The sequence below is a fragment of the Panthera tigris genome, chromosome B4 (assembly GCF_018350195.1).
Source record: "Panthera tigris isolate Pti1 chromosome B4, P.tigris_Pti1_mat1.1, whole genome shotgun sequence".
Taxonomy (NCBI): domain Eukaryota; kingdom Metazoa; phylum Chordata; class Mammalia; order Carnivora; family Felidae; genus Panthera; species Panthera tigris.
The window spans coordinates 82766142-82788383 of NC_056666.1; the positions used below are offsets into that span (position 1 = coordinate 82766142).

Below are 22242 nucleotides of genomic sequence, written 5' to 3' on the forward strand. Positions count from 1 at the left end.
TTAGTGCTGTCGCCACAGGTGATCCTGAAGTCCGAGCCAGTCCACCCCTTCGGGTTGGCTGTGTACGGGGAGCACATTTTCTGGACCGACTGGGTGCGGCGGGCTGTGCAGCGGGCCAACAAGTACGTGGGCAGTGACATGAAGCTGCTGCGTGTGGACATCCCCCAGCAGCCCATGGGCATCATCGCCGTGGCCAATGACACCAACAGCTGTGAGTGGGGCCACTACCACCAGCCTTGCTCTCCTGCCCCTGGTGCCAGCACACACACACACACACACACACACACACACACACTACACCCTGGTCCTGTTCTCCCACAGCCTCCACATGCAGACACACAAGTGTACACACTTTCACCCCCAAGAAACCCAAAACACCAACACCCCTCTACTCCAGCTCCCTCAAGACATCTGTGTGTGCGTGCACACGTATGCACCCTCGTAGCACACCACAGCTGGTCTCACCTGAATCTTTGACACCCCAGCACATGCCCTAGCCATTCTTCCCCCCAAGAACCACACACGCTCCCAGAGCCTGATCAGACACATGCGCCCCAGGCTCTGCCTACCCCACACTGCGTGCACGTGCGTGTGCACAGAGACGCTCCCACATTGGGCCTGCCTGGCCGAGGGGCCCCATACAGATCCACAGCTTTTCCATGCCTCTCACACATACTCCAAGGCCCCACCACTAGGCTCCTTCGACTTGACTCTCCTCAAAGCACATGGCGAAGCCCACGTCACCCCCCGCCCCAAGAGCACACACACCCTCAACCTCAGCCCCAGCCCCAATACTCCCACTGGCCCTGCCTTAGCACATTTTCTGCTCCCCCAGCCATGTGCCATTGTGCCAGGGCCAGGGCTAGGAAGCTCAGTGAAGCTATGTGAATGGGTGTGGGCATTTTGTGTGTGTACAACTGGGGACACTCTTAGCCCGCTGTCCTCTGTCCTTGTTTCAGGTGAGCTCTCCCCTTGCCGCGTCAACAACGGGGGCTGCCAAGACCTATGTCTGCTCACTCACCAAGGCCATGTCAACTGCTCCTGCCGAGGGGGCCGCATCCTCCAAGAGGACCTCACCTGCCGGGGTGAGAGAGGGAATGACGGAGGACAGACACTGGTGGGGGGACCCTGGGCACACACTGGGGACCATCTCCTCCTAGACTCCAGTAGCCCACCCTCGTGAAAACTTTTATCTAGGAGAAACTGAGGATGACCTCAGTTCTGGGGGACAGGGGTAGAGACATTCGAGGCCGCAGGACCCTGGCTTACGAAGCTCCCTCCACATCGCCCCCACAGCTGTGAACTCCTCTTGCCGAGCACAAGATGAGTTCGAGTGTGCCAACGGCGAGTGCATCAACTTCAGCCTGACCTGTGACGGTGTCTCCCACTGCAAGGACAAGTCTGACGAGAAGCCATCCTACTGTAGTAAGGCGCCTCCTCCAGCCTCTGTGCCCCAACCCTCCTCCCTTACCCCTGGCCTCCAGAGTCGACCGCCTCAGCCCCCAGTGGGGCAGGGTGTGGGAGTGAGGGGAGCAAAGCTCCGTGACCCACTCCACAGCTGTCCTGAAGGGCAGAACCGCCGCTAGCCCTGTGCCAGCCCCTGAGCAGTTTGTCAAGGGAACAAATGCATGACGTCTCATCAGAGGCAGCGCCTCCCCTGTCGCTGCCGCTGACTGCTGGCCCGCTCCCCGTCTGTCCGCAGACTCACGCCGCTGCAAGAAGACTTTCCGACAGTGTAACAACGGGCGCTGCGTGTCCAACATGCTGTGGTGCAACGGGGCGGACGACTGTGGGGACGGCTCGGATGAGATTCCCTGCAACAGTGAGTGGGACCCGGGACCTGGCCCTCAGACCCCCACCTCTGCCACGCCCCGCCCTTGCTGAGCTTTGGTTCCCAGGCCCCATGGGGTCTGCTTCAGCGTGCTCCACGGTGGGCCTGGGCAGGTGCTTTGGGCCAGGAGCTCTGGCCTGGGGTCTCTTGCCCCCAACGTGGAAAACTGTGGCCTGATGGTCTGGGGGTGGGTGCTGTTCTAGAGACAGCCTGCGGAGTGGGAGAATTCCGCTGCCGGGATGGCACCTGCATTGGGAACTCCAGCCGCTGCAACCAGTTTGTGGACTGTGAGGACGCCTCCGATGAGATGAACTGCAGTGAGTGACACCCCTGCCTGGGTGCCTCGTAGTCTCTCTCCCGTCTCGCTCCCTTGCCTCTTGCCTGGGGCTCCTCCCTGCCATCCCTTTGGCCCACGTGGCGGCCTCTGTCACCCTCACAGCCTGTGTGGCCCCCGCCCCAGGCCTGGGCTCCCTGTGAGTGGAAGGGGTGGACAGCACCCCCTCCCCTGAAGGACACCGTGCGACTTTCTAAAACACCAAGGCCACTGTCAGGCCAGCAGCTGCCCCGGGAGGGAGTGTGGAGGGAACCTCGGTTCACCCCTCATCCCTGCCCCCACCAGGCGCCACCGACTGTAGCAGCTACTTCCGCCTGGGGGTGAAAGGAGTGCGCTTCCAGCCCTGTGAGCGGACCTCCCTCTGCTATGCACCCAGCTGGGTGTGTGACGGTGCCAATGACTGTGGGGACTACAGCGACGAACGCGACTGCCCAGGTCTACACCAGCCTTGGGTCAGATGCACGGCGGGCGGCGGCCCCCCCAGGGTGGCAGTGCCCTCATGCTTCCCTCTCCCCCCAGGAGTGAAGAGACCCAGATGCCCCTTGAATTACTTTGCTTGCCCCAGTGGGCGCTGCATCCCCATGAGCTGGACGTGTGACAAGGAAGACGACTGTGAGCACGGCGAGGATGAGACCCACTGCAGTGAGTGACCACAGGGCCCACCCACCCGAGCTGGGAGCCCAGAGAACCCATGGCGGGCAGGGGCTTCACCAGAGTTACTGAGTCACTGTCCACACCTCACCTTTTAGTTCCCTCCCTGGAAATGTCCTCCTAGGAAAAGGGCACCCAGGGCCTTAACCCCAGGTCCCACCCCCGGGGGGGAGGGGGCATCTCTCTAGCTCATGCTGACCCCCACAGAGGGATGCCTTGGCATGCACCCTACACCTGCCTGCCCAGCTCAGTGCCATGCCATCCCCTCCCCCCATCTCACTTTGGCTTCCAACTGCCCCAGACAAGTTCTGCTCGGAGGCCCAGTTTGAGTGCCAGAACCATCGGTGCATCTCCAAGCAGTGGCTATGTGATGGCAGTGATGACTGCGGGGATGGCTCAGATGAGGCGGCTCACTGTGGTGAGAGGTGGCTGGGATCGGGTCGGGGAGTTGCTCCCGGGAGGGACAGAGCCCCCCCCATGCCACCCGCACGTACATATGCCCTACTACGGGAGGGATGGACGGCACAGTGGTGGGAATGTCACCCCTGCTGCCCGGCCCGCTGTGCCTGCTCCCAGCGGCTCCCTGTTCCCCCCACAGAAGGCAAGACGTGCGGCCCCTCCTCCTTCTCCTGCCCGGGCACCCATGTGTGTGTCCCCGAGCGCTGGCTCTGTGATGGTGACAAGGACTGTGCTGACGGTGCCGACGAGAGCATCGCGGCCGGCTGCTGTGAGTGGCAGGGGCCATGAGGAGTGGGGCGGGCAGCAAGCAGCCACAGTCTCTCTTTGCAGTAGGGAAAACTGAAATCAAGGAGAGGAAGTGCTTCAGCAGGGGTCCCTTGGGCAGTCAGTGGCAGAGCCCTGTCTACAACCCACGTGGGTGTCTGGACCCTCCATCCAGTGCTCTCTGTCCACTCTGCCACTCAGACCCCACCAAGGTCCCGTGTGACAGTCATCAGCTAGTCAGGGGGAGCTGAGGGGCCATGTCTGTCTCTGTCCGTAGTGTACAACAGCACCTGTGATGACCGTGAGTTCATGTGCCAAAATCGCCAGTGCATCCCTAAGCATTTCGTGTGTGACCATGACCGTGACTGCGCCGATGGCTCCGACGAGTCCCCGGAGTGTGGTGAGCCCGGGGCCTCCCTGGGGGTGGCACCAGGGGTGCGCCCTGCCCTCCCTATGCCCAAGCTCCCAAACTCACCCGGCCCCTCCTCCCCCAGAGTACCCAACGTGCGGCCCCAACGAGTTCCGCTGTGCCAATGGGCGCTGTCTGAGCTCCCGCCAGTGGGAGTGCGATGGGGAAAATGACTGCCACGACCAGAGCGACGAGGCCCCCAAGAACCCACACTGCACCAGCCCAGGTGGGCCCGATGCACGGCCCCCTCCCCACCCTCCATCCCTGGCCCAATGGCCCCCCTGACCTGCCCTCCCTACCCCTTGCAGAGCACAAGTGCAACGCCTCCTCGCAGTTCCTGTGCAGCAGTGGGCGCTGTGTGGCCGAGGCGCTGCTCTGCAATGGCCAGGATGACTGTGGTGACGGCTCAGATGAGCGCGGCTGCCATGTCAACGAGTGTCTCAGCCGCAAGCTCAGTGGCTGCAGCCAGGACTGCGAGGACCTCAAGATTGGCTTCAAGGTGTGCCCCACCCCGGAGTGGGAGCTTCCACTCGCCCAAGGCTGGCGGGAGCTCCTTTCTCCACCCCTCGTCCGTTCATTTGTTCGTTCATTCAACAAGGGCTCATTCGGCACCTACTCTGCCAGACAGTGCTCTGGGCACTTGGGGACACAGCAGAGGAACAAAATCAAAACCTTTACTTGGTTGGGTTCTGCATCCCCTTGGAAAGTAGGGCCAGCAAGGGCTACGGGAGAGGGAGGGGTGTGCAGATGTCAGGCAGGCGCCAAAGTCCAGGTGTGCAGGTCAAGGGAGAGGCCAGACAGGAGCCCAGAATCTGGGAGTTATGAGTCTGGATAGGCTCCCCAATGGAGCGCGTGTAGATGGCCTGTGCTCAGCCACACCAGTGGCAGGGAGGTGATGGGGGACTGGCAGAGGAGCCTGAGAAGGGGCAGCCGCTGGCGTGGGAGAAGAGCCGTGTGAGGAAAACCTTGGAGGAGGCGCACCACCAGCTCTGTCAGATAATGCTCACAGGTCACATAAGATGAGGCCTGAGCATCGACCTCTGGGGACAGAAACCGGGTGGTCATCAGTCACTGCAGTGGCTTAGCTGGAGTGAGAGCCAGATGGCTCAGTATCTGTTTGCTGCCTGCCTCCCACCCCTCAAGGCTGGGCTTCCCCAGCGGAGCCAGCCAGCCCCCGGGGTGGAGGGAACCAGAGCTCTAGGCTCCAGGGCGAGAGGCTCCGACCACAGCCCCTTCCCCAGCCCAAGCCTCCCTGTGCCTGCAGTGCCGCTGCCGCCCCGGCTTCCGCCTGAAGGATGACGGCCGGACGTGTGCCGATGTGGATGAGTGCAGCTCGACCTTCCCCTGCAGCCAGCGCTGCATCAACACGCACGGCAGCTACAAGTGTCTGTGTGTAGAGGGCTACGCCCCCCGCGGCGGCGACCCCCACAGCTGCAAAGCGGTGACTGGTGAGACGGGCGCATGGAGGGGGTCGGATGGTTCAGGCAGCTGGGGACTGGGGGTGCCAGAACATCCCCCAGCTGGCAGCTGAACCAGGACGCTCTGTCTCCAGATGAGGAGCCATTCCTGATCTTTGCCAACCGGTACTACCTGCGCAAGCTCAACCTGGACGGCTCCAACTACACGCTGTTGAAGCAGGTGCCAGAGCCGGCCCTCCTCACCCCCACCCCTGTCCCCAGGCCCAGAGCTATCTTCCCTTCCCCGCCCAGCCCCCTCATCCTCCCCACTTGGGCCCATGTTCGTCACCTCCTACTCACTCCTCCAGCCACCGGCGTCCTGACTCTGTAGTCATCCCCCACCCCCCACACCCAGGGCCTGAACAACGCCGTCGCCTTGGACTTTGACTACCGAGAGCAGATGATTTACTGGACAGACGTGACAACCCAGGGCAGCATGATCCGAAGGATGCACCTTAACGGAAGCAATGTGCAGGTGAGGCCAGGGGCAGCCCACTCCTCAGCAGACAAACTAGGCTTCGGGGGCCAGAGATCCAGCCACAGTGCCCCTCCCCAGAGGGCTCACTGTGTTTCAAGGCCATCTCCCCCTCACCCATCGCATCCCACTGATTTATTTCCTCCTCTTCCTTCCCCACGAAGTCACTGCCTAACTCTGTTTGTCCTGGCTTCTTCCTCTGCTCCAAGCTCAGAGAGTGAGGTCTAGGAGATTCCTCCTGCTTTTTCCCTCATTATCAGTAGCTTCCCCCTTATGGCTGCCCTCTCTTAAATTCACGCCCCTAGGCACTGTGGGGTTTGGGGTGCCCTCTCCTATAGCCTCAGCTGACACTAGGCCTGGGCCTGGGCGTTTTCCATCCATTGTCCTCCCTGCAAGCTGGGGGAGGAAGCTCTACTTCACAGTTGGGGGGGTGCTGGGCCCCCAGAGAGACTGAGGGTCATACCCCTGGTCATCCAGAGCTCTTCTTTCCCTGCCTCTGCCCACAGGTGCTGCACCGGACAGGCCTCAGCAACCCTGACGGGCTGGCTGTGGACTGGGTGGGTGGCAACCTGTACTGGTGCGACAAAGGTCGGGACACCATCGAAGTGTCAAAGCTCAACGGGGCCTATCGGACGGTGCTGGTCAGCTCTGGCCTCCGTGAGCCCAGAGCTCTGGTGGTGGACGTGCAGAATGGGTACGAGGGCAAGGAGGGTTGGGGGAGCCCCTGAAGCAAGCAGTATGCTCAGGCATCCAGGCCCAGCCTCCCTGCAGGCTCTTGGTGGGACCAGTCGCTGGATCTCTTGGGGCTCACTGCCCACCCACCTGCCAGGTACCTGTACTGGACAGACTGGGGTGACCACTCACTGATCGGCCGGATAGGCATGGATGGGTCTGGCCGTAGTGTCATCGTGGACACCAAGATCACGTGGCCCAACGGCCTGACACTGGACTACGTCACCGAACGCATCTACTGGGCTGATGCCCGTGAGGACTACATCGAGTTTGCCAGCCTGGATGGCTCTAATCGCCACGTCGGTCAGTGTGCCAGTGAGGCTGCCTGGGCACAGCAGCTCTGGGGGTCGGGGGTGGGGTCTGGAGCTACAGAGGATCAGGCCTTTGGGGCAAGAATAAGGTTAAAAGTCAGACAGCATAGCCTGAGAATGGGGATCTCCCCAGGGGAATGGGGATCCAGAGCACCCCGATGTACGCCCCCTGGACAAGCCCAGGCATGAGGCCACCATCTGAAGGAGAAAGAGAAGTTACTTCTCATGCACAGTTCGGGGCCCCGAGAAAGACAAGAGTAGGATGCCTGGGGTTGGGGTGCTTCGGCACAGGGCATCCTCTAATATTACAGAGCAGGAACCTGCTGTCAGAAAGGCCTGAGTTTGAGTTCCAGCTTTGCCACTTAGCTGTGCGACCTTGGGAAGCCACTTAACCATCTGGAACGGGGGCTGGCGCCCACCTCACAGGGTTATTGTAGGGTTAAGGATGTCCAGTAGGGAAGGCGCTGACTGGCTGCTGGGCCCATTCCCTCCCCGTCTGCAGTGCTGAGCCAGGACATCCCACACATCTTCGCACTGACCCTGTTTGAGGACTACGTGTACTGGACCGACTGGGAGACAAAGTCCATCAACCGAGCCCACAAGACCACGGGCACCAACAAGACACTCCTCATCAGCACCCTGCACCGGCCCATGGACTTGCATGTCTTCCACGCCCTGCGCCAGCCAGATGGTGAGCAGTCAAGGGGTGGGAGCCAGCAAAGAGTGAGCCTGGCATGCAGGGCCCCCGGGGAAGGATATGGCCCAGCAGGATTGGTTCTTCTCTAGCACTGCCTGAGCAGTGCTTGCCAGACACTGGGAAATTAGGAAGGCTATCAACAGGCTCTCAGGAGCTGCAGCCCAGCCTGGGTCCATCCCAGGAGTCTTGTAGCAGCAAGCCCCTGAGGCCAGCCAAGTAGGGTGCGTCCAGGTGTGGACCGCCAAGGCAGGACCCCAAAGGCAGGCGGGCTGTACCCAAGGGAGGGCACAGGTGAGGCAGCATATGAGGCTGCAGGGCTGGCCTGATCCTGGGACCTCAAGAAGAGTCGTCTCCCTTCTCTGGCTTCAGCTCCTTCCTAAAGGAGTAGGATTTGGATCTGTCCTGCCTCTGTCCAGAATAGAGTGGGCTAGGCAGCCTTCAGAAGACCAGAAAATGTGGCATCAGTGAGTGCCGCCCTCATTCTGCCAGAGGGCAGTGGCTCAGGGGGCCCTGGCCCATATACTGGGTCCAGTCGGCTGCCCGTTAGCCACTTTCTCTCTGGCAGTGCCCAATCATCCGTGCAAGGTCAACAATGGCGGCTGCAGCAACCTGTGCCTACTGTCCCCCGGTGGGGGCCACAAATGTGCCTGTCCTACCAACTTCTACCTGGGCAGCGATGGGCGCACCTGTGTGTCCAACTGCACAGCAAGTCAGGTGAGGCTCTTCCCCTTGACCCCCATTCACCAATGCCTCGTTCCCCCAACCTCCACTCCTCCTCGGACCCCATCACCCGCTCTAATGTCCTCACGCATCTGGTTTTCCCACGCTAACACCCCCACATTTCTTGCCTACCTCTTGTCTCCCCACAGCAATATTTTTATACCTGTCACCTCACACAAACACCCCCACACCCTAACCCTGACCCTCCCTTACCAGCACCCCCCACCCTGACCCCCACACAGATACCCCATCACCTGGCCTTCCCGCACTCATCATATCCCAACCTTCCATCCAGCTCAGCACCTCCACAAATTACCCTGGTCCTCCCGCTTCTTTGAAACATCGCAGCCCCCCAAAAGAAAGTCTCCTGAGTTTCCCCAGACCCCCACCAACCCCTCTTGCCCCCACCTGCCCTCCAGTTTGTGTGCAAGAATGACAAGTGCATCCCCTTCTGGTGGAAATGTGACACAGAGGACGACTGTGGGGACCACTCAGACGAGCCCCCGGACTGTCGTAAGTGCCCAGAGCAGGGGTGGCAAGAGGGTCCTGCACCGGGGGCAGCCTGACTCTCCAGGCTCTGAGTGGCCATGCCCAGCCCCAGCCTTTCTGACTCTGTGGCTCCCCTCCTGGCAGCCGAATTCAAGTGCCGCCCAGGACAGTTCCAGTGCTCAACAGGCATCTGCACGAACCCTGCCTTCATCTGTGACGGGGACAACGACTGCCAGGACAACAGTGACGAGGCCAACTGCGGTAAAGGGCTGCCCAGCCACTGTCTGCCCTCCTCCCTCCCCCTTTCTCCTTCCCCGGAACTTGGAGGTTTCCTACTAAACTCCAAGGACAAGGAAGCTCAGCCCACAGCAGCCTCCTCTCCAGGCTGGACTCCTGCTGCTCTAGGCCCTGAACCTGCATGCTCCCACTGAGGGGATGAGGTGCCCCCTCGCTGCTCCTGAATCCTCTACCCCCCCATTAGTTACCTCACCCTCCTCCCCACCTCCCACAGATATCCACGTCTGCTTGCCCAGTCAGTTCAAGTGCACCAACACCAACCGTTGCATCCCCGGCATCTTCCGTTGCAATGGGCAGGACAACTGTGGAGACGGGGAGGACGAGAGGGACTGCCGTGAGTGCCCGGGGCTGTGGGCAGGGAGCGGGGTGGCGGGGAAACAGACACAGAAACACACTGCACACTGAAGTCTACCCACCGCTTCTCTGGGCCATGTGGCTGTCAAGTAATGTTATTAGATGGGTGACATAAATTATACAGGGTATGACTTGGTTTGCTGGGAAAAGGTGAAGATTCAGAAAACAAAAAGCACCAAAATTGGAGATAAACTGTCCCTTTCTCCTAAGAAATTTCTAGTGGGACCAGGGCCAGGGCTTGGAAGAGGAAGAAGACGGTGATCTCAAACTGTGGTGGGGGAAAAATGGGCAGGTCCTCATTCTCTCCCCCTACCCTGCAGCCGAAGTGACCTGTGCCCCCAACCAGTTCCAGTGCTCCATCACCAAGCGCTGCATCCCCCGAGTCTGGGTCTGTGACCGGGACAACGACTGCGTGGATGGCAGCGATGAGCCTGCCAACTGCAGTGAGTTGCCTGGTGCCCCCAGAGCCCACCTTCCCTCCACTGCGTCTGCTGTTCCCACCTCATCCCCACCCCGGGTGACCAGCGGCCACTGCATTGCCCTCCTGGTGCGCTCCTGCAAGGATCCTCCCCCTCACCACCAGCTGCCCCCTTGCAGCCCAGATGACCTGTGGAGTGGATGAGTTCCGCTGCAAGGACTCCGGCCGCTGTATCCCCGCTCGCTGGAAGTGTGATGGAGAGGACGACTGTGGGGACGGCTCCGACGAGCCCAAGGAGGAGTGTGGTGAGCTTCCCCAGACCCCGCTCTCAGGGGAAGGCATCCGGCCTGGACAGGACTCAGGCCACCTGCTGACTGGGGCTCAAGCCGCCTGGCACTCGGCTTCTCCTGACCACCACCCCCTGTCTGATTCCCCGTCCCTGCCTCCACCGGCACTTCCTCGGCACATACCCGCGCAGAATCTTCTCTGCCCGCCTAACAGAGGGGGCTCCGTTAATCCCCTCCCCCAAGCGGCTCCTCCCACTTGTGTCCCACTGGGCCCCATAACCTTCTCGAATCTCAGAACACTGCTTGGCCTCCCCCCACTGATCTTTCTCCCACTCCTGGCCATCCTGCCCATGCCTGTCTGAAACCCTCGGGCCTGTCCCCGCTCTGTCCCTGACTGCCCCGATGTTTGCCTCCCAATCTTGCCTCCCCAGACGAGCGCACCTGTGAGCCCTACCAGTTCCGCTGCAAGAACAACCGTTGCGTGCCAGGGCGCTGGCAGTGCGATTATGACAACGACTGTGGGGATAACTCAGACGAGGAGAGCTGCAGTATGTCCCCCCACCCCCCCGCCCCGCCCCACCCCCACAGACCTGGGGCTCCTCCCTTCTCAGCACCCCTGTCCCCACCAGGCTGGCCGGCACAGGTGGCTGCCTCCCAGGGCTGGGGGTCAGGTGCCCCCTCCCTGCTCACCCCACCCCACCCCACTCCATGTCGTGTATTTGAGTTTGTGCCATTTCACCTCATCTCATGTTTCTCTCCATTTTCACACTGTCCTCTTGGGGTTGCAGAGGTAGGTGTCTCTGATGTGCCCCTGCTCCCACCACACCCCCTGCCACTGCCCCAGAGCCCACCCATCCGTCCCCGTGCTGTGCCTCAGCCCATCATCCTTTACTGGCCTCTCCCTAAACCCTGGTGCTTGTCTTAGTGGTCTTGTCCCTCTCCTGTTCCCCTCGACCCCCCGCACACAGTCTGTCCCTAGGGCAGAACCAGGGACCCATGCCCTCTCTCGTGTGTCTGCCCCAGAGGGGTAAGTGTGAGCCTCCTCTGTACCCAGCTGATCCCATGAGGGCAGCCAGTTGGCTGACGTGGTCATTATGCCAGTCAACTGTGGCTTTCAGGGACACAAGGACGGGTGGTATTGTTCTGCCAAGGGCTGGAGATACTCCAAGGGCTGAGTCCCTGTGCCCACCCTCCTGGGGCGTGTTTCTCCCCTGTCCTTCTCCAGCCCCTCGGCCCTGCTCTGAGAGCGAGTTCTCCTGTGCCAATGGCCGCTGCATTGCTGGGCGCTGGAAATGCGATGGGGACCATGACTGTGCAGATGGCTCAGACGAGGTGTGTAGGGAGAGGAGAAGGAGGGAGGGATGGCCTCAGAAGAATCAGGACAGAGCTACAGGGGTGCCCTGATCTGACCAGGATGCTTGCTCCTGTGCCCGCAGAAAGACTGCACTCCCCGCTGTGACATGGACCAGTTCCAGTGCAAGAGTGGTCACTGCATCCCTCTGCGCTGGCGCTGTGATGCGGATGCCGACTGCATGGACGGCAGTGATGAGGAAGCCTGTGGCACTGGCGGTGAGGCCCTGCCACCACCCCCCACCCCACCATGTGGCCCAGTCATTCACCTCATTCTTTGTCTTCTGTAGTCATTGTTCATACAAAAAATATTTCTTAAGCACCTGCCATGTGTCAGGCACCGTTCTAGGCGTTGGGGATATAGCAGTGAACAACACACAGGGCCTCTGGGTACACGTTGGGACAGGTTGTTCCCTCCACAACGGCACTTAGTCAAGGGGCCAGTTGGACCAAAATCCAGCAGAAACCTGTTGGCTGTGTCCACCCAGACTCCACCCCACAAGTTCCTACAGGGCAATCAGCTGCCCTGACAAACAGAGTCCTTGTTCACTTTGCTTTCCGGGAGCAACGAGACAGTGCCTGCCCCTGGCTAACCTGGCTGGGCTCAGTGGCCCGAGGCCACACTGTGAAGCTTGGGTAAGAGAAGCCTGGGACTTAGAGCAGAGACCCACCCAACAATGAGGACAGACATCCTGGCTCTGCCTTGATAGTCTGGAACCTGGATCTCCTGACTCCCAGCCCAGTGCTCCTCCTTTCTGCCTGCCATGAACTACAGTAGGCCCCAGTGCCCTGCTACAACCACTAGAGAAAGAGGGCACTCTTGGCCTCTGTGTACACACTTCCCCAAAAAGGCCTCTTCTCCCCTAAATACCAGAGGAGGCAGTTCTGCTCAGCTGCCCAGCAGGTATAAAGGTAGGAGACCTGGGTTCATTCTGGTTGTACCACTGCTTGCCTGGTGACCCCTCTGGGCCACCTCCTGTGGTGGGAAGGGCCTGGGCAAGATCCTGCCCCCCAGCAGCCAGCCTGGGGCTCAGGGCTCATTTTTGGCTCTTTGCACGCCCCCGGCGCCCAGTGCGGACCTGTCCCCTGGACGAGTTCCAGTGCAACAACACGCTGTGCAAGCCGCTGGCGTGGAAGTGCGATGGCGAGGACGACTGCGGGGACAATTCAGACGAAAACCCGGAGGAGTGCGGTGAGGCTGGGGGGGCGGGGCCCAGGGCGGGGGGCGGGGCTCTCATGCTCCCCGGGCGCTGCAGGACCGCCCCCAAGGCTGATTCTGGCTCTGTCCCCTCCCACCCCTGCAGCCAGGTTTGTGTGCCCTCCTAACCGGCCCTTCCGTTGCAAGAACGACCGCGTCTGCCTGTGGATCGGGCGCCAATGCGATGGCACAGACAACTGCGGGGATGGGACTGATGAGGAGGACTGTGGTGAGCAGGGGGCCAGTGGAAGCAGCCTGGCGGGGCGGGGGTGATAGTTTGGGTACTGCACAGTGGGTGGCGGCGGGCCAGGTGGAAACTCGGGGAGGGGGGGGGGGAGTAGTATCCATTGTGGGGAGTCTGGGGGCCTTTCCTTGGGAGAGAGAGGTTTCTGAGGAAGGCAGGGAGGCTGCCCGGTGCCCTAGGTCTTGAGGTGGAGCATCCCCTGAAGCTTGACAAACAGCCCCAGACACAGTGGGGGGGCAGGGGGTTGGGAGGGGGCTGGGGGAGGAGGGGGGGCTGTGGGAGGAGGCCCCGGGGTGGTGAATATCCAGATCTGAAGCCCCCACCTTCCCCAGAGCCCCCCACGGCCCAGACCCCCCACTGCAAAGACAAGAAGGAGTTTCTGTGCCGGAACCAGCGCTGCCTGTCCTCCTCGCTGCGCTGCAACATGTTCGATGACTGCGGGGACGGCTCTGATGAGGAGGACTGCAGCATCGGTGAGCCCTGCGTGCTAAGGAACTGGCGGCGGGGGGCCTGCGGAGGGCCAGAGAACCCAGGCCCAAGCCCAGGGTGGCTCAGGAGAGAGGGCCCACTCTGTCCCCCACAGACCCCAAGCTGACCAGCTGCGCCACCAACGCCAGCATCTGCGGGGATGAGGCACGCTGCGTGCGCACCGAGAAAGCCGCCTACTGCGCCTGCCGCTCGGGCTTCCACACTGTGCCAGGCCAGCCCGGATGCCAAGGTAAGAAGGCGGGACTCAGAGGGGGCGGGAAGAAACCCGGGACTCTCCATGACCCTCCCCTGTAACCCTCAGACATCAATGAGTGCCTGCGCTTCGGCACCTGCTCGCAGCTCTGCAACAACACCAAGGGTGGCCACCTCTGCAGCTGCGCCCGCAACTTCATGAAGACTCACAACACCTGCAAGGCCGAAGGTACCAGCCTACCAGCCGGAAGAGGACAGAAAGAGTGGGTGGGGCTATGCAACACCAGAGTGTAAATGGGGCTAACGTGAATGGACGTGCTCCCCTTGGCACACCCATGCCCAGGCGCAGGAGCCCAGACCCACGGGCCCAGCTGCCAGCAGCACAGAGGCTGGCATCAGTGCACGGGGTGCCGGTTGGGGAGCTGGTTCATCTGGAGAAGTCTGGGGTGGGGGCAACATACCCATATCCCACATGTGCCTCTTCACCCGCCACTCCCAGGAGGAGAGCACACAGACGCGCGTCACCACACAATCATGTTGTAGCTAGCCCCTTTGCTTCTTATTTTCAGCTTCATTGAGATATAATTGACAAAACTGTCAGATATTTAATGTGAACAGGTGATGATTTGATGTATGTACACCTGGTGAAAGGTTTCCCTTCATTGAGTTAACACAACTATCATCTCATTCACCTTTTGGGGGGGTGGGAACGTGTATATGCTCTGACGCACACCTGCACCTGCCTGTGTACAGACACCCCCCCAAACACCCGTGCACACACATCCATGTGCACACGAGGGCATGTATGAATACACAGCCCCACCACGCACGTCCAGGTGCACTCACGTGCCGGTGCGTGCCTACACCCCTCCGTGCCAGTGCACACACACCCCCACATGCATGTGTGCCCACGGGCATATATCAGACAGCATGTAGCACAGTGTGGTGATGCCAGCCAGTGACAATGAGGAGACAGAAGTCCCTGAGGCTGGAGAGGCAGAGAAGATTTCCTGGAGGAGCGGGTCCTATTGGACCAGCTCAGGGAAGGAGAGGAGGGAGCACATCCCGGCACCAGGCCTGGCATCCCCCAGCCCTGGCCTCCTGCCCCTGCCTTTTTCTGCACCTGACACCGGGACTTTTGCCCCTCCAGGCTCTGAGTATCAGGTCCTATACATCGCCGATGACAACGAGATCCGCAGCCTGTTCCCCAGTCACCCCCATTCGGCTTACGAGCAGGCCTTCCAGGGTGACGAGAGTGTCCGCATTGACGCCATGGATGTCCATGTCAAGGCTGGCCGTGTCTATTGGACCAACTGGCACACAGGCACCATCTCTTACCGCAGCCTGCCACCTGCCGCACCTCCCACCACTTCCAACCGCCACCGGCGACAGATTGACCGGGGTGTCACCCACCTCAATGTGAGCACCCCACCCGGGATGGGATCTCCACAGATTGGATGGGAAGACTGCAAAGAGCAGAGGGTTCAGAGCAGGGTTTGAAAAGGACAGTGGAAGGGGACAAAGGGTGAGACTGACGGGCAAAGGCATTCGGGATTATGTTGTGGGCACGACAGGTGGACAGAGCAATGAGAATTATCAGTAGCTGGCTCTGCCACATTGCAGCCCAAGGTGGCAGGGTACGATGGACACACTGGCCTTCAGCACCAGAGCCACGTTCAGTTCCTGATTGTCACCGCCATCCACTGTGTCAGTCTCAGCCACCTATTTGACCTCTTTGGGCCTTTGCTCCTCAGTAGAGCGAGGTAATAATATCTCATCCGGCAAAACATGTGAAAGCTCTAGGTATGGCCCATAAGGTAAGTGTCCATTGAACCTCTTCAAAATCAGAGAACCGGCTCCCGATCTGGGATGACTTTTTAACAGGGACGAGCTGGCAGGTGCAGGTGGGGATAATGGGCAGGAAGACAAAAGGTGGTAGCCCCTGACATTATCACCCTCCCCCATTCAGATCTCAGGGCTCAAGATGCCACGGGGCATCGCCGTCGACTGGGTGGCCGGGAACGTGTACTGGACTGACTCAGGCCGAGATGTGATCGAGGTGGCGCAAATGAAGGGCGAGAACCGCAAGACGCTCATCTCGGGCATGATCGACGAGCCACATGCCATTGTGGTGGACCCGCTGAGAGGGTATGCGGGGGTCCCGGGGGGAAGGCCAGGGAAGCCTCTGGGGCAGCCCAGCATCCCCAGGTGTGTCCCTCCCCTTCCAGACCACCCTGGAGTCGGAGTCCTCCTCCGGCCCTTGGGCCTTCAGGCCACCTCCATCTTTGGTGCTCCCCGGTGCTGCCTTTGCCCAGAATCCCCAGCTGGCCTGCTCGGGCAGGGGCCTGCCCTCCACTTGCCTGGCCATCATGTGCAGCCAAGTTTGGGCTGCTTGTTTGCTCCAGGGGGCAGCTCTGCCCACTTTGATGTCTCTGGATCGGCACCTTGTAGTTTTAGAGTAAAAGATCCTTAACCTGATCAGGGACCTGACTCCCCTCGTTCTCTCTGGAGGAGGTAGACAGAACACTCTCCTCCCAATACCCAGCAGTCTCTATGCCCAAGCCACAACCTGGTGGCCCATCTCGCTCAGCCTCCTCTGGCAGCCCTCAGGTCCTACCCATGCTCAATTCTTCTCCTTCCCCAGCACCATGTACTGGTCAGACTGGGGGAATCACCCCAAAATTGAAACGGCAGCAATGGACGGGACCCTTCGGGAGACACTGGTACAGGACAACATCCAATGGCCTACAGGTCCGTGGAGGCAGGGGCAAGGGGTGTGGGAGGGGTGGGTTTGCTGAGCCTGAGGTCACATTAAAGCTTGGAGGAGAAGGGGCTTGGACTGGGATGGGCAATGAGTTATGGAGGCTTTTTCTAGAAGTGACTGGCAGTGGTCATGGGAACAGGGTAGAGCTGTCCCAAACATGGAGACACTTCTGCTTTTCCTTGAGCCTGGGGTGGCAGAGGCTGGGCCTTCACAGTGCTCTCTGCCTCCCCTCAGGCCTGGCTGTGGATTATCACAATGAAAGGCTGTACTGGGCAGATGCCAAGCTCTCAGTCATCGGCAGCATCCGGCTCAATGGCACGGACCCCATCGTGGCTGCTGACAGCAAACGAGGTCAGCATCCTAGAGCAGCCTCAGCCAGCGCTGCCCTCGGGCCTCTTGTCCTCCCCACTGAGTCCAAAGGCCTCACCCAGCACCTGCCATCCTCCTCATCCTGGCCCCCAACAGTCCTACAGTGCCTTCTAGGCCTACCCCCACTGGACTCCCTGTGTACCAGCCCTGCACCCTCTGGCCCACTTGCCCATTCATTCATTCTACCAATGACATTGAGTTGCATGGAAGCAACAAAGGTGGCAGGAGGAGCTTAGTAGATGTGGGGAGAGGGAACAGCAGTCCTTCCTGACCGCAGAAGTCTAGGGCTGATGGGACCTTTTGCCAGTAGTGGCCACAAGAGGTGGAACAGGTTGGGGGGAGTTTTGTTTGGAATGTGTTGAGTTTGAGGTGACACAGGAGCCCAGGTGTCCTGGAGAGTGACCAGGGCCTGAGTCCCCTCTGAGTCTACCTCCTCCCCCAGGCCTAAGTCACCCCTTCAGCATCGACGTCTTTGAGGATTACATCTACGGCGTCACCTACATTAATAATCGTGTCTTCAAGATTCATAAGTTTGGACACAGCCCCTTGATCAACCTGACAGGGGGCCTGAGCCACGCCTCCGATGTGGTCCTGTACCACCAACACAAACAGCCTGAAGGTAGGCACAGGGGGACAGCCCAGTCTGAGCCCGGGAAGGCCTGGGGGCAGAGTCTCCAGGCTGTAGCCTCGGGTACTGGGCATTGTGGCAGGGACATTCTGGGTCCACGAGGCTCAGCATCCTCCCACCCCTGCCCACACCTGCAGTGACCAACCCCTGTGACCGCAAGAAGTGTGAGTGGCTCTGCCTGCTGAGCCCCAGCGGGCCTGTCTGTACCTGTCCCAATGGGAAGCGGCTGGACAATGGCACCTGTGTGGCCGTGCCCTCGCCCACGCCACCACCAGATGGTATGCTTGTGCCCCTCCCAGGTCCCCACCCTCTGCCCTGGGACCTTCTTCCCTGAGTTCCCCTCTTCCCCTGGCTCTGTGCCCTGATGGTCCTTCCCGCAGCTCCTCGACCCGGAACCTGTAACCTGCAGTGCTTCAATGGCGGCAGCTGCTTCCTCAATGCACGGAGGCAGCCCAAGTGCCGCTGCCAGCCCCGATACACAGGCGACAAGTGTGAGCTGGACCAGTGCTGGGAGTACTGTCGCAACGGGGGCACCTGCGCTGCCTCCCCCTCTGGTACGGCCTTCAGTTCTCCCGCCAAGACTGCGCCCAGCTCCTCAGCCCCAGCCTCCCGCCTCTCAGCCCACTGGTTCTGCCTGGGGCGGATCCCCAGACCCTGTCCCACCCTGCTCCCCCTCTGTCTCCCCTCCTGCCCGCAGCCCACAGCCCCAGTGCCCCCGTTCCTCTGCTGCGTGCCTTCCACCCGGGCCTCCCACCCGGGCCTCCCAGCCCTGGTCCCCTCCAGTGGGGCCGGCGCCTGGGTGGGCCACGGTCCCGCTCACACATCCTCTCCCGCCAGGCATGCCCACGTGCCGCTGCCCCACAGGCTTCACGGGCCCCAAATGCACCCAGCAGGTGTGTGCGGGCTACTGTGCCAACAACAGCACCTGCACCGTCAACCAGGGCAACCAGCCCCAGTGCCGATGCCTACCTGGCTTCCTGGGTGACCGCTGCCAGTACCGTGAGTGAGCCATCCTTGGGCCCCAAGGGAGGGGATGACAGGAGCTCGGGGACCTAGAGCCAAGGGTGATGGTCAAGAGGCAGATTCTGGGGAGGGAGGCCATTCGCAGCTCAAGCAGTCTCTAGGTGATCCCCCCCATCCCTGTAGAGGTGTCAGCACACTTCTCCCAAGGTGGTGAGCCCTGTGGCATCAGGATTATTCAAGCGAAAGCAGTGCCCTGCCAGGCTGTTTGGGGACGTCCTTATACTCTAAACCTGTGACGGGGGAGGGGGGCAGCAGGGGGCTCAGGAGGAGGTGAGAGTCACCTAAAAGACCTAGGAGTCCCCTTAGTGTCTGGCTCTCCCCACCCACAACCTGTGGAGGACCCTCATGAGGGTGGGGCTTGAGGCACCTCCTCTCCCACCCCCCAACTGCAGGGCAGTGCTCCAGCTACTGTGAGAACTTTGGCACGTGCCAGATGGCCGCCGACGGCTCCCGGCAGTGCCGCTGCACCGCCTACTTCGAGGGGCCGAGGTGCGAGGTAAACAAGTGCAGCCGCTGTCTGGACGGAGCCTGTGTGGTCAACAAGCAGAGTGGGGACGTCACCTGCAAGTGAGTGGGGCCTGCCCCCACGGTTCTGCCCGGCCTTGACTCTGCCCTGCCCCGGCCTCACGCTCCCTGGCCTGCCCCCGCCCCCGCCCTGCCCCTTCCTTAGCACTTCCAACACCCCCTCCCGGCCCCACCCCTTCCTCAGCACCTCAGACACCCCCTCCCAGTCCACCCAGCCTGTCATTCCTTCCTGCAGCTGCTCTGATGGCCGGGTGGCCCCCAGCTGTCTGACCTGTGTTGGCCACTGCAGCAATGGTGGTTCCTGTACCATGAACAGCAAAATGATGCCTGAGTGCCAGTGAGTTGGACCTGAGCCTTTCTAAGACCTAGACCATCTCCCCCTCCCCAAATCTGAGCGGGACACTCGGGACCCTATGGCCCCTCCCAGTCCCCTGGCAGCCATGACTATGGAGGTCATGCCTACTCAGCTCTGCCCCTCCCGTCTACAGGTGCCCACCCCACATGGCGGGGCCCCGGTGTGAGGAGCAGGTGGTCAGCCAGCAGCAGCCTGGACGTAGGTGGCAGGGGACGGGGAGACAGAGCTTCAGGGACCTGGAGCAGGGATATTTGGGCCTCACTTCCCTGAGCCTCTCTGACTCAATTTCCCACCTCCTCCCCTCCAGATATGGCCTCTATCCTCATCCCTCTGCTGTTGTTCCTGCTGGTGCTTCTGGTAGCCGGAGTGGTTTTCTGGTACAAGCGGCGAGTCCGAGGGTGAGTTGTGGAGAGTCTGGAAAATTCTGGCTATTCATTTATCACCCTAACCTTGCCCTCCTATCATCCCTGCCCCCTTATAATCCTGCCTCCCCAGGGCTAAGGGCTTCCAGCACCAGCGGATGACCAATGGGGCCATGAATGTGGAGATTGGGAACCCCACGTATAAGATGTATGAAGGCGGGGAGCCTGACGACGTAGGGGGCCTACTGGATGCTGACTTTGCACTGGACCCTGACAAGGTGAGCTGGGAGGACAGAGGAGGAGGCTTCCAGGGCAGGGACAAGAGGCTGTGGGTGGGGTGACTGAGGGTACGGAGTCGGATGATGGAATGGAGGCGGGGGAGGTAGGGCGCCTGGGCCACAGATCCCATCCCCTGTGCCCCACCTGAACCCTCTGTCACCTTGCAGCCCACCAACTTCACCAACCCTGTGTATGCCACACTCTACATGGGTGGCCACGGCAGCCGCCACTCCCTGGCCAGCACGGACGAGAAGCGAGAACTCCTGGGCCGGGGTCCTGAGGACGAGATAGGGGACCCCTTGGCATAGGGCCCTGACCACTGGACTCAGCCCAGAGAGCCTCCTGCCCCCTGCCAGAGAAGTCCTTCAACGAGCCCCCTCCTGCCCAGCCAGCCCCTCCTCGGCCCTGCCGGGTGTATAAATGTAAAAATGAAGGAATTACTTTTTATATGTGAGTGAGCAAGTGAGCAAGCGAGCACAGTATTATCTCTCTCCGTTCTCCTCCTTCCTGCCTGCTCCTCAGCACCCCCCTCATGCTGCCTTCAGGGAGGGGGGCAGGGAGGACTCTGGGGGCTCCTGTGGCTCACAGGTACCCACCTCCCACCTTCCACCAAAATGCACCCCCACTGGGAGAGCTGGTGGTGCTGCCCCCCTCCCTGTTCAAGACACTTTGTCAAGGCTCTCCCCTCTCTCGCCCCACCCCCATCTTATCCCTCCCAGCTCTCTGAGGGCCAGTTCTGGGGAGGGAGAGTCCTTTGCTGCCCCTGTCTGGAAGATTTGGCTCTGGCTGAAGTAGCAAGGAAAGGATGGAATTTTTTAGTTCTTGGGGGATGCCATTCGATGCTCCAGCCCCCAACTCTAGGGGCACCTGAGATGGCCATGCTCAACACCCCTCCCAGACAGGCCCTCCCTCTCTCCAGTGCCCCCACCGCGGCTCCCAGGGCTGGAGACTTTCTTTGGTAAACAGTCCCCCAGCCTCCTCCTCCCTCCCCTGGGGATGAGGAGGAAGTGGGGCACACCAAGAAAGGGTAAGCGGGCAGCCCCGCTTTGGGGACATGAACGTTTTAATAATTTTTGCTGAATTCCTTTACAACTAAATAACACAGATATTGTTATAAATAAAATTGTAAAAAAAAAAAAAAAAAGAAAGAAAGAAAAAAGCCATTTGTGTCTACCTATGAGTGTCAGACTCTGGGAGCTGGACTGTGCTTGCCTGCTTCGGCCACCAGAGGGAGACATGCTCTGTGCTGGAGGCAGGACTGGGGAGTCTGGTCTTGAGAAGTGCCTTTCTCCCTGAGCTGCCTCCCTCTCCATCTGGCTGGCAGGGGAAGGGGGTGGCACTGGACTTGATGAGGAAGATCTGCTTCTCCTGGCTGTGTGACCTTGGGCCAGTGACTTCACCTTTCTGGATCTTGTATTCCCTGTGGCTCTAGGACAGTAACTCCAAAATCTGTTTCTTTGCATTGTCGCTTACAGGGCACCACCAGCCCTACCCAAAACGATCTCCCACAGTGAGAAATCCCACTGTAAGAACTGAACACAGTGGGGTTGTCAAGGGCTTTCTGATCCTTCAGGGTGGTCCCACACAGCTCTCTGTGCCTGAGTTTGCTGCTGAAGCGCAAATATCCTCACAGAGTCTAATTAATCAGATGCCAAGAGTAGAACCCTAGATTCAGGAGGAGGGGGAGGCGGCCGGCTGGACTGAAGGAGAGCTGAGAAGACCAGTTTGCCAGGCTTCACTGGCCACCAACAGATTCAGAACACCAATCATTGTGACATCCCAGAGGTTGACAGGAAGGGACTGCTACAGTCAAAGGGGTCCCAAGTCTACCTCAAACCCTTGCCGGGGGAGGGGAACCTCTTGCAGAAAGTCACGTGGCTCTACAGTGTCGGCGACTGAGAGTTACAGCACCACTCTCCCCTTTACAGCAAATGTGAGCTCAGGGAGGGCATCTGCAAGCAGCTGAAGAACCGTTACCCAACACCCAAAGAAGGGCACTACCTTTCTTTCTGCCACCCTCCCTGGTTCAACTTCCTCAGCTTATTCCTTTCTTTAGGAAGCTATGGGTCTAGGCACCTCTAGAAATAAGAACCCTCCCCTACCCTCTTGGCCCTGGGATCTCGCCTCCGGCTTCAGCCTCTAAGCCAGTTCTGAGATCCTCCACTGTCTCTGGAGCATCCCAGAGCCCCAGGGAAGAGCGACCCTGCGAGGGAAAAGGGGCGTCCTTGTTGATCGCTTAGGGAGGCTTGTGGCCTCCTCTGTCCACCAGGTGGCGTAGG

At 60.4% G+C, this 22242-nt stretch overlaps 1 protein-coding gene across 2 annotated transcripts in view; it reads left to right on the plus strand.

Annotated features, from left to right (window-relative positions):
- Positions 1–21107, plus strand: part of LRP1 (LDL receptor related protein 1) — an 81928-nt gene extending 60821 nt beyond the window's left edge. For both annotated transcript variants that reach the window (XM_042992574.1, XM_042992575.1), the window contains 46 exons: positions 19–211; positions 960–1085; positions 1297–1425; positions 1703–1822; positions 2035–2148; positions 2451–2600; positions 2685–2807; positions 3118–3234; positions 3415–3543; positions 3817–3939; positions 4034–4174; positions 4257–4447; positions 5213–5396; positions 5501–5586; positions 5761–5880; positions 6387–6574; positions 6710–6915; positions 7426–7614; positions 8186–8334; positions 8760–8853; positions 8974–9090; positions 9341–9460; positions 9801–9923; positions 10078–10203; positions 10617–10733; positions 11411–11517; positions 11622–11754; positions 12608–12727; positions 12840–12962; positions 13310–13450; positions 13561–13695; positions 13768–13887; positions 14809–15077; positions 15628–15806; positions 16303–16409; positions 16657–16773; positions 17234–17410; positions 17557–17697; positions 17800–17973; positions 18257–18418; positions 18835–19009; positions 19203–19304; positions 19456–19520; positions 19630–19720; positions 19818–19962; positions 20131–21107. In XM_042992574.1, coding sequence (XP_042848508.1) covers positions 19–211; positions 960–1085; positions 1297–1425; positions 1703–1822; positions 2035–2148; positions 2451–2600; positions 2685–2807; positions 3118–3234; positions 3415–3543; positions 3817–3939; positions 4034–4174; positions 4257–4447; positions 5213–5396; positions 5501–5586; positions 5761–5880; positions 6387–6574; positions 6710–6915; positions 7426–7614; positions 8186–8334; positions 8760–8853; positions 8974–9090; positions 9341–9460; positions 9801–9923; positions 10078–10203; positions 10617–10733; positions 11411–11517; positions 11622–11754; positions 12608–12727; positions 12840–12962; positions 13310–13450; positions 13561–13695; positions 13768–13887; positions 14809–15077; positions 15628–15806; positions 16303–16409; positions 16657–16773; positions 17234–17410; positions 17557–17697; positions 17800–17973; positions 18257–18418; positions 18835–19009; positions 19203–19304; positions 19456–19520; positions 19630–19720; positions 19818–19962; positions 20131–20271 — 6399 coding nt within the window. In that variant the 3' untranslated portion in view covers positions 20272–21107. The remainder of the gene's footprint in view (positions 1–18; positions 212–959; positions 1086–1296; positions 1426–1702; positions 1823–2034; positions 2149–2450; positions 2601–2684; positions 2808–3117; positions 3235–3414; positions 3544–3816; positions 3940–4033; positions 4175–4256; positions 4448–5212; positions 5397–5500; positions 5587–5760; positions 5881–6386; positions 6575–6709; positions 6916–7425; positions 7615–8185; positions 8335–8759; positions 8854–8973; positions 9091–9340; positions 9461–9800; positions 9924–10077; positions 10204–10616; positions 10734–11410; positions 11518–11621; positions 11755–12607; positions 12728–12839; positions 12963–13309; positions 13451–13560; positions 13696–13767; positions 13888–14808; positions 15078–15627; positions 15807–16302; positions 16410–16656; positions 16774–17233; positions 17411–17556; positions 17698–17799; positions 17974–18256; positions 18419–18834; positions 19010–19202; positions 19305–19455; positions 19521–19629; positions 19721–19817; positions 19963–20130) is intronic.
- The last annotated feature ends 1135 nt before the right edge of the window (positions 21108–22242 follow it).